Source organism: Ichthyophthirius multifiliis (genome assembly GCF_000220395.1).
Source record: "Ichthyophthirius multifiliis unplaced genomic scaffold scaff_1120509251090, whole genome shotgun sequence".
Classification (NCBI taxonomy): domain Eukaryota; phylum Ciliophora; class Oligohymenophorea; order Hymenostomatida; genus Ichthyophthirius; species Ichthyophthirius multifiliis.
In genome coordinates, this window is record NW_004086212.1 from 3,542 (window position 1) to 14,192 (window position 10,651).

A 10,651-nucleotide genomic window follows, 5' to 3' on the forward strand; every position below is an offset into this window, starting at 1 on the left:
TTTCTTCAAAAAAATCTCTTTAGAGTTCCCAAAAAGGAATTGAAATTTCGAATTTATTAATTTCCATTTTTTTAATAATTTTATATAAAATAAGTTGTTTGTTTTCTTTATTTTTCACATAAAATTTTATTTTAATTTCTTCATTTTTTAAACCAAATATCAAAATTTCATCAAAAACATATATTTCTACTTCCTCATATTTTTTTAAATTACGAAAAGATTTTGTTTCTATTTAATTAATTTCTCTCTAAATTTATTAATTTATATTTCTAAATACACATTAATTTTTTTCAAAAATCATATTGTTCGGACATAAACAATTATTTTAATCTATAGAAAGAATCATTCCAGGCTTACATACACAAAAATTACTCTTTTTAGATAAAAATAATCCTTTATGACACACACACATATTTAAAGATTAATCAAAAACAGTATTATTTGGACATATACATTTTTAGCTTTCTTTATCAAAAAACAAGTTTTTAGCGCATTCACATTCATTAGTTTCGAAAGAAAAAATGGAATTATTAGGACAATTAATAATATTTGTTTTTGGATTTTTTTCAACACGAGTAATTTCTTCGAATTCACAAGAAATTTAAAAATTGTTTATTCCCCAATATTTTTAAGTTTTATTTGAAAAAAAAGCTTTTATTTATAAATTAAAAGAGTCGTTTTCTAAAATAAAATTTTAAGATATAAAATAAGAAAATGTATTTTCATTATTTATTTAAGGAAAGCATTTTTAAATTTTAAAATTATTTTAATTATTTTAAAAATTTTCTTGAAAATCAAATTTATAAACTATATTTTATTTAATTTTTTTTAAAAAAAATCATTATATATATTTTTTACTTTCAATATCTTTTATAAAAATTCCAATTTTATCTCCTATAGATAAATTACTTATATATAAATCCAATTCAACTTTACATTTAGAATTTTTAACTTATTGCTTCATTTCACAACTCGTTTGAATAAAATCTAATTACTGTTCAAAAAAATAAGCTTCATTATATTATGAAAAATCATTTCCTTTGCAATATGTTAGTTTTGGAATTTCTTCTTTTATAGTTATCCATTTACTTTCTATATCACATAAAGTTATTTTTCTTGATTGTAGATGATTTATTTCTTATAAATATGTTTCTGAATTTAAAGGTATTATATTATGGTGTTGGCAATTGTTTATAAATAAAAGTTAGAATATTATATAAACTAAAATTAAAGATTTTAGAAATTTCATTTTTTTTTTTAGATAATATAATATTATTATTTTTTATATTTTTAAACTTAAATAAATGTATATTTGTGATATTAAAAGAATTAATGTAATATATAATTAATATTTATGTTTTTTTATAAATACATATTTATATAAATTAATTAACGCCAATATAATTAATATTAAAAAGTCGAAAATCTATAAAATAATTTATGTATTTAAGAATTTCGTTGTTTAAAGAAAAATTGTATTTGAAATCGTTAAAATTTTAAAAATAATTTAAATATATTATATATATATAATATATTTATAATAATTTTTAATAAATTTAAATTAAATTTTTATTTGTACCTAAAAAATTTATTTATAAAAAATATTTTGTCATTTCTATCATGTTAGTATCAATTATAAAATTATATATTTATTTATTATTATTATTTATATAAGAGTTTATTTGTTTTTTATTATTATATAAAAAAAAATTTAAGCAAATCAATTTAATAAAATTTATTATAAATAAACTAAAATTAGAAAATTTACTTTGATATGTAATTAAAAATAAGGAGTGAAAAAATTAAATATAAATGTTAAAAATGTTATAAAAATTAAAAAAAAAAAAAAAAAATATTTTTTATTATAAATATATATATATATATTAAATGCATTTAATAATTTAAATAATATATTTTTTAGATAAAATTAAGATTCATTATTTAATTTAAATTTTATGTAAAAATATATAATATTTTTTTTAAAATTAACTTAAAAAAAAATATAATTAAACTAACGATAATTAAATATAAATAACTAAATTAATCTAAAAATTTATTAATATATATATATGGATTTAGATAAAATTTTTAATAAATATGAATTAATTAAATTAAAAAATAAAAAAATTATTTTTATCTAATAAACATATATCTTTTTAAGAAATAATATTATATTAATTTAATTTTTATAAGACATATAAAGAATAAAGATAATAGTTTTTTGTTAAAAAGTAAAAATGACAAAATTATTAAATAATAATTAATATTATATTAGTAAAATAAAAAAAAATTCAGATATAAATAAAAAAATAAATATGTATTATTAAAAATATTAAAAAAATCTTTACTTAATAAATTTATATATTTATATAATATATATATATATATATATATAAAATAATTTATTCATATACTAATTTATTAATTTTTAAAAGTATTGTTTTTATATTTTATAGAAATTAATAAAATAATAATAAATATTAAAATTTATTAATAAATTTTTATTTTAATATAATGTTTTTATATACATTTTATTAAAATTATTAATTGTATAAAATTAATTTTTATATTAATCTTAATAAATATATTTCTATTTAATAATATATTTAAAAACTTTATTTATTTTTAAATTACTTTTTTATGTTTCAAAATAGAATTAATAATTTATTTTTTTAGATATTATTTTCTTTTTATTATTAATAAAATACTAAAATATTTTTTCTTTTATTTTTATAATTAAAATTTTATTTATTTATAAATTAATTATAATATTAAAAAAAATTATTTAAATTAAAGAAATATTTTTAAAAAAAATATAATATAATTATATATTATATTATTTCATTAAAAATTACTTTATATATTATTTTATTATTCATTTTTATAAATATTATATATACATATATTTTTTATTTAATATTTATATTTTTGAATACTTTCATATATAAAATATAATTATGTATTTATAATCAATCATATATATTTATTTATTTAAATATAATTAAATAACGAAATATTTATCTATAGAAAATATCCCCATAATCAAAAATTTTTACTAACATACACATTCTAAAAAAATAAAAAAATATAAAACATAAAAATCAATTATTTTTCCAATTAGGTTTTCTTTTTTCCACAAAAGCACTCATTCCTTCTTTTCTATCTTCAGTTGCAAATGTAGCATGGAAAACTTTCTTTTCAAACTAAACACCATCTCTAAGAGTTAAATTATACGATTAATTAACACATTCCTTAGCCATTTAAACAATAGGTGAGGAGAAACTAGAAATCTAAGCTGCTAGTTTTAAAGCTTCATTCACAGTTTCTGATGGTTCTACAACTCTAGAAACAAGTCCATGCTATTCTGCAGTTTAAGCATCCCATTAATTTCCTGTAAGAATATATTCCATAGCCTTAGATTTTCCCATAGCTTTTGTAAGCCTAATAGTTCCTCCACATCCAGGAATTCTATTTTTTTTTTTTTTTTTTTAAAAAAAAAATATTTTTTAATATTTATTAATTTTACGTTCCAATAACAACTTCTGGTTATCCAAATTTAGCCGATTTTCCAGCTATTATAATATCACACATCATTGCTAATTCACATCCTCCACCTAATGCATATCCATTAACTGCTGCAATTATAGGTTTTTTAATATTTGTGATATTATCCCAATGTGATAACATATTAATTTTATAAGTTAAAGGATAAGATTTGTCTTTCATTTCTTTTATATCAGCACCTGCTGCGAATGCTTTTTCATTTCCAGTGATTACAATGGCGTTTATTTAAGAATCTTCATCTAAATTTTTTAATGTGGTGTTTAGTTCATTTATTAAACCGTCACAAAGTGCATTTAATTGTTTAGGACGGTTGAATGTTATTAATGCGACTTTTGTGTCGTATTTTTCAAGTTTTAAGTATTCTAAAGGAGTGGATGAAAATTAGAAAAAAGGGGTGAAGGTTGATTTAGAGAATTATTTTATAATTATTTTAGATATCATTTCTGGGTTTTTTTTTTTTTTATATTTTTATTTTTTGGATATGTTTTATGTATTTATAATTATTGCTTTAATATTTATTAAGTAATTATTATTAATTACCTTTTATTGAAATTTTATTATATTTTAATTTATGTTTATAGATATTTATTATCATATATTATTATTTTAAGTAGTTTGATTATCAATAAGATTTCATATTATTTTCTTTTAATTAAAAAGATAAATCAAAATGAAAATTTATATGTGTATATTTATTTTTATTTTTTTAAATATACTTTATTTTTAATTAATAATTATAACTAAAAATTGATTATTTTTAATATTTAAAAAATCAATTTATGATTAATAATATATATAATAAACATTCTAAAAAATATGAAACATTTTTCATTAAAAAAAATAATTCATTTAATAATATTATATTTATTTTTAAATAATTATTTAATTATCAATTGTTATTAATAAAACCAAATTTTATTATTATATTCTAAAAAAAATAAAATAATATAAATCAAAAATATAATGATTAATTAATTTACTCTTTATTCCCTATTCTGAAAAAAATTAATTATTTTTAAAACAACAATTAAAAACTTTAATAATAAATAATATATTTTATATAAAATAAATAATTAAACAATAATAAATAAATAAATTTTACAAATATTTATATTAGATATTAATCAAATAAAAAAAGACTAATTTGAAAAAAAATATAAAAAAAGAATATTTAACCTTCATTAATAAATAAAAAAAGAAGATATGAACAGAAACAATTAACTTTTATAATAATTTTTAGGACTAAATTTAGGTTAAAATCCAAACAATATAAGTATTCCATTAGACGATACAGCTGAAACCATATAAATATCATCATTAGCATTATTAAAAATGTTAAAACATTGTAAAATAAAAAAAAAAACCAACCAAAAAAAAATAAAAAAAATACAAAATAAAAATAGCTAGAGCAGGAGTTCCTTTAGAAGTAATGGGTTTAATGTTAGGAGAATTCATAGACGATTACACAGTAAAAGTAGTAGACGTATTTGCAATGCCATAATCAGGAACAGGAGTAAAAAAAATAAAAAAAAATAGACACAAAATCTCAAAATAAAATAAAATAAAATAGGAATCCGTTGAAGCAGTAGATCCTGTATTCCAAGCTGAAATGTTAGAAATGTTGAAATAAACAGAAAGAAGCGAAATGGTGGTTGGATGGTATCATTCACATCCTGGGTTTGGCCCTTGGCTATCTAGTGTTGATATGAATACTTAAATGGTTTTTTTTATTTTTTTTAATAAATACATAAGTTTTCATATACATATATATTTTTAATAAACCAAAAAAACAGAGTTTTGAATAATTACATCCTAGATCAGTTGCTTTAGTTATTGATCCTATATAATCTGTTAAAGGGAAAGTTGTTATGGATGCTTTTAGACTTATTAATATGGATACTTAAAAATTAGGTATGGAAGCAAGATAAACTACTAGTAATATTGGCCATTTATAACCTTAATCTTTTAATGTATTTTTTTATATATTTATTTCACATTAAATCAAATATTATTTTATTTAATTTTTTTATCTTAAAAATATTATTTTTTTAAGGCTATTTATCATGGATTAAATAAATACTATTATTCGATAAATATTAGTTATAGAAAAAATGATTTAGAAACTTAAATGTTACTTAATTTGTATAAAAAAAATTGGAATTAAGCTTTGAAGTAAGATAAGTATGATGAAAAATAAAATGAAAATTAAAAGAAGTTAGTAGATATGTGTTAATTAGCTAAAAATTATATAAGATGGATTGAAGATGAAGAAAAAAAAACTAAATAATAACTCAAAATTAGAAATGTTGGAAAAATTGATCCTTAAAAACATTTATAATAAGTATTTTTTTACATAGTATATAAATTTATTTTAATAAATTATTTTAGAATGTAGAAAATCTAACTGAAATTAATGTTGTTAATTTATTTGGAACTAATTTAAATGAGAAAATTTTTTGAAAGAAAAAAAATTAATTTTTTTTTTTATAAATTTTAAATATATATCAATATATATATTATGTATGTATCTTTTTTTTTTTTTTTGATTAATAAAAGAATATAATTATTTTTTAAAAATATATTTATTTAAATATACTTTTTTTTATTTTTATATAAATTATTTAATGTTTTATCAATGTTTTTACTATTTTCAAAATTTTAATTAAAAAAAAAAAATAGATTTTTATTTTATTTAAAATAAAAAATTAGATAGTTTATTTGACTTCTTACTACTATATATCAAAATAATTTTAAATTAATAAGTATTTGAGTAAAAAATAAATTATTTTTTAATTATAATTAATAATTTACTAATGTTTATATTTTTATAAGAAAAATTTTCAATACAAATATAATTGTATTTCTAATGAATAAACGCTTATAAAATAAAATTAAAATAGAAAAAATAAAAAATAGATACTTAGAAAGTTAGATAATATTTTTTAAATTTTTACATAATATATAAATTAAAGATGATAACTAAATAATATATAATTTATAAAAAAAATATTCATAATTATAAAATTTTAGTTATATAACAAAAATAATTAATAAATAAATTCAATATATCAAAAAATAAAATTTATTAAAATTAATTAATAAAATAAATTTTAAAATTAATTAAATTTTAAAAAAATCTAATTAAATATATGATACAAATAAATAAAAGGATAATATATAAAATAAAATGATTTAAAAATAAAAAGTAATTTTAAGTATTATGTAAAAGTAAAATAAATAATATGTATATAACATATTTTAAAATTTTAAAAATATTAATGATTCAAAAAAATTTAAATGTTATTTATAAATAAAAATAATATTAAAAAAAATAAAATTTATTATAAAATAATATTAAAAAAAACATTAATAAATATTTTATATATTAATATATGAATATATGATATATTATGATATATATATATTATATATATAATAAAAATATTTTAAGCATTATTATAAAATATATATTGTTATAAAATATAAAATAAAAAAATATTTATTTAATTTTAAAATAATTAATAACTAATATATTATATTTATATATATATTTATTAAATATATATATATATATTATTTTATATATATTTTTATTTTATATTTATATTTTTTTATATTTTATTTTTTATTTATTATAATTTTTTTTTATTTTATATTCTACATATTTATTTTAAAATTTTTGATTAGTTTTTTTAAATATACTATATTTTATGTTTTTATAAAATTCATTTTATTCTTTTTTTTATAATTTATATTAATCATGCAATTTATTTAGCATTATTATTATTTATATTTTTTATTAATTTTTTTTATATTTAAATTTATATTTTTATATCTTTTTTTGTGTTTTATCATTTCTAAAATATATATATATTTTTTTATTTATATTAAAATATTTTTTATTTTATTAAATATATATTTAATAATATTTAAATAATTTTATATTAAATGAAATTGCTTATAAAATATAAATTTATATTTTTTTAATTTTAATGAATAATATTAATATTATTTTTAATATCTATATAAATTTTTTATATACATATATATTTTTAAATAATAATTATATAATATATTTTTTTTAAATAAAATAATATATATTATAATAAATATTTTTTTAATATATAATAATAAACTAAAAATATATAATAAAAAATAGTTTTATTTTTTAATTAAATAATTATATATTTAATAAAAAAATTATTAATTTTTAAATTTATTTAATATTTTTATTTACATAAAATATTATTATTTTAATAATAAATTCAATTTTTTATTAAATTTATAAATTTTGATTTTATTTTTAATTTATTTATTTTAAAATTACAATATAAGATTATTTATATATAAATATTTTTTTACAATTATTAATTAATTTTTTTATTTTTTATTAAATTAATATTTTGATATAAATCGTATCTTATTTTTTTATAATATAATAACATAATTTTTATTTTATATATATATTTTTATTAATTTTTTATTAAAATTAATTTTTTATTTAATATTTTATTTATTAAATTATAATATTTTAATATAAAATATTTAAAACATCAGTTTAATTCAATTTTTATTTTGTTCTGGATATAATACATAATGCAATTTAATATAAAAAATTATCTAAATTATATATTTTTATAAAAAAATTATTTATAATAATTTTATTTTATATTTAAAATATTTTTATTGACGTTTTTATACTAAACCTTTTTAAAAATTTAATATAAAAAAATATTTAAATCTTAAACCCATCCATATATATTTTAATTTATATTTTCTAATTTAATCTAAAAATAAAAAATATTATATAATAATATACATTTAAGAAAGCTTAATATTTTCTGTATTATTCATTGATATTATTTTTTTATTATTTTAAATAATAGACAAACTTCATTTATTTCTTATTATTTAATTTATAATTTTTAATAATATTTTTAATTGAATATCCTACATTTAATTTATAAACAATTTTTTATTTTATCTATCTTTTTATTTTATTAAAGATATTATTTCATAAATTTCTAAGTTTAAAAAATAAAAATATATTGAAATCATATTTTATTTTAATTTATATTATATTTTATAATTATTTATGATTTTATTACTAAATATTTTTTATATTTAAATTAAAAAAAATATAATTTTAATTAAAAAAAATATAATATAAATCTCAAAATAACTCAATTAAGAATATTATAAATTATATTAACTAATAATTTTCAAAAAAATTGTATTAATAATATATTTTACATTTAACCTTTTTCATATATTAAAACAAATATAAAATATTTAATTTATTAACAAAAAGTATCATATTAAATAGAAACTAAAATATTAATAATAAAAAAAGTAAAATAAAGTAAATGAATTCAAACTCTAATTCCCCCTTAAATACATAAAACTAATCAAAATCTTCTCCTAATCAATAAGGTATTTGAAAAAAAACCAAAATACTATTTTATTAATTACTTAAAATCATTTTTTATACTTATTTTTTTAATAAAAAAAAACTAAAAAAAGATAAAAATAAAAAATCTCCTGCAAAAGAAAACAACAAAAAAGAAACGAAAGATAAAAATTAGAAATTTACTTAAAAAAGTAAATTTAAATATATAAATGAAATAAAATAAAAATATGAAACTTTTTACATTAATAAATTTAAAAATAATATTTAATTACAAATATTAAAAAATATTCATTAATAAAGAAAATTTAAAATAAATAATTATTTTTATATTTAATAAATAATATAATAAAAATAAAATATATTTAATAGAATAATAAAGAAGTTAAATATAATTTATTTATATCTTTATATTTTATAGCCTATTAAAAACAAAAATAAACAAATAAGACAGAAATTTAACAAAAAAAGCATTGCTTTAATAAATATTGTTAAAATTAAGATAAAAAATAACTTATATAAGTATAAAGCAAATGCCTAAAAATAAATAATGTTAAAGAAAAAATAAGTTTATGCTAAAATTGTTTTGGTAGATACAAAGGAAACTAATATTGTTAATATTGTAGTTAAATATATTTTGATACAAATGAAGGAGATGGAGAATGTTGGATATAATGTGATATCTGCGATTTATGGGTTATTTTATATATTACTTTTAATGATATTTTTATTTTTAAATTTATAAGTTACATGAAAAATGCGAAACAACTTATGGAATAAAAATAAATGATGATATAAATTAAAATGAGAAAAAATATACATGTCCTAGATGTAGAAAATAATAAAATAAAAATGATGTATATAAATATATATATAAATATATATATAAATATATATATATATATATATATATATATATATATATTAATTTTTTTTTATTTTTTTTAATAATAGTAATAATTTAAAAATAATTAAAAATAATTAAAAATTAAAAATAAAAATATTAAATATGAAGAAAAATTAAAATTTAAAATTAATGTAAATGAAAATTCATAATCAGATTAAATTTTAATTTCTCAAAACATAAAAAATCATTTTAAGCTTGATCAAATTAATAATGATAATAATGACATTTATTCTAAAGAAAATTTTTTTAAAAATATAAGTAATTTTAATAATAAAGATATAAATTTAAATAATAAGAATAATCTTTACTTAATTACTAACTAATTTGAGTAAGTTTTAAATTCTTTAGGTATATTTAATTTATTAAATAAAATAATTTTTAATTTTAAAAAAAGGAATAAAGTTCTTTTTTAATGAGAGAACTATTTTTGAAGATTTCAACAAAGTAAAAGAATTTAGTTAATATTTATTAGAAGAATGTCCTTCTATTATAAAGAATATATTAATTGATATTGATAATTAATGATATATATATATATATACTTTAAAAAAAAAAATTGATAAATAATAAAAGATTATTTATAATTAAAATATATAGAATATTTATATAATATATTATATTTTTCTTTTTATTAAACTTAATGTTTTTATTTTATCTAAACTTTAATTACAAAAATTAAAATAAAAAAAGAATATTTCTTATTATTATATAACAAATAATATATATTTTTATACTAATAAATTTTTTTCTATTAAAAAAAAAAAAAGAAATTC

General features: G+C 12.8%; 2 protein-coding genes across 2 annotated transcripts, besides 30 other annotated features; one reads left to right on the top strand and one right to left on the bottom strand. All coding sequences in view use genetic code 6, as the record gives it.

Moving 5' to 3' along the window:
* Positions 1–15: part of a microsatellite that runs on past the window's edge.
* A 2,334-nt stretch (positions 16–2,349) lies between these two features.
* Positions 2,350–2,397: a microsatellite.
* Positions 2,359–2,395: a microsatellite.
* A 359-nt stretch (positions 2,398–2,756) lies between the features above and the next one.
* Positions 2,757–2,809: a microsatellite.
* A 13-nt stretch (positions 2,810–2,822) lies between these two features.
* Positions 2,823–2,874: a microsatellite.
* A 166-nt stretch (positions 2,875–3,040) lies between these two features.
* On the bottom strand, positions 3,041–4,005 carry IMG5_140530 (mitochondrial short-chain enoyl-coenzyme a hydratase 1 precursor, putative; the record flags this gene model as incomplete). Its single annotated transcript, XM_004031326.1, has 2 exons — positions 3,041–3,468; positions 3,527–4,005. 2 exons carry the CDS (start codon positions 4,003–4,005, stop codon positions 3,102–3,104), a joined length of 846 nt encoding a protein of 281 aa, XP_004031374.1. The 3' UTR covers positions 3,041–3,101.
* Positions 4,006–4,602: 597 nt separating this feature from the next.
* Positions 4,603–4,668: a microsatellite.
* A 103-nt stretch (positions 4,669–4,771) lies between these two features.
* IMG5_140540 (hypothetical protein) lies at positions 4,772–6,024 on the top strand (the record flags this gene model as incomplete). Its single annotated transcript, XM_004031327.1, has 6 exons — positions 4,772–4,909; positions 4,968–5,077; positions 5,135–5,284; positions 5,358–5,534; positions 5,618–5,905; positions 5,953–6,024. Exons 1-6 carry the CDS (start codon positions 4,897–4,899, stop codon positions 6,022–6,024), a joined length of 810 nt encoding a protein of 269 aa, XP_004031375.1. The 5' UTR covers positions 4,772–4,896.
* Positions 4,912–4,966: a microsatellite.
* A 195-nt stretch (positions 6,025–6,219) lies between the features above and the next one.
* Positions 6,220–6,284: a microsatellite.
* A 362-nt stretch (positions 6,285–6,646) lies between these two features.
* Positions 6,647–6,687: a microsatellite.
* Positions 6,651–6,688: a microsatellite.
* A 177-nt stretch (positions 6,689–6,865) lies between these two features.
* Positions 6,866–6,920: a microsatellite.
* Positions 6,876–6,940: a microsatellite.
* Positions 6,937–7,002: a microsatellite.
* Positions 6,944–6,999: a microsatellite.
* Positions 7,003–7,092: 90 nt separating the features above from the next.
* Positions 7,093–7,152: a microsatellite.
* Positions 7,093–7,188: a microsatellite.
* Positions 7,093–7,193: a microsatellite.
* Positions 7,101–7,221: a microsatellite.
* Positions 7,124–7,221: a microsatellite.
* Positions 7,128–7,206: a microsatellite.
* Positions 7,222–7,432: 211 nt separating the features above from the next.
* Positions 7,433–7,481: a microsatellite.
* Positions 7,440–7,507: a microsatellite.
* A 67-nt stretch (positions 7,508–7,574) lies between these two features.
* Positions 7,575–7,620: a microsatellite.
* Positions 7,599–7,662: a microsatellite.
* Positions 7,627–7,697: a microsatellite.
* A 923-nt stretch (positions 7,698–8,620) lies between these two features.
* Positions 8,621–8,669: a microsatellite.
* Positions 8,621–8,670: a microsatellite.
* Positions 8,671–8,686: 16 nt separating this feature from the next.
* Positions 8,687–8,736: a microsatellite.
* A 1,093-nt stretch (positions 8,737–9,829) lies between these two features.
* Positions 9,830–9,896: a microsatellite.
* Positions 9,897–9,926: 30 nt separating this feature from the next.
* Positions 9,927–9,960: a microsatellite.
* Positions 9,961–10,651: the final 691 nt, after the last annotated feature.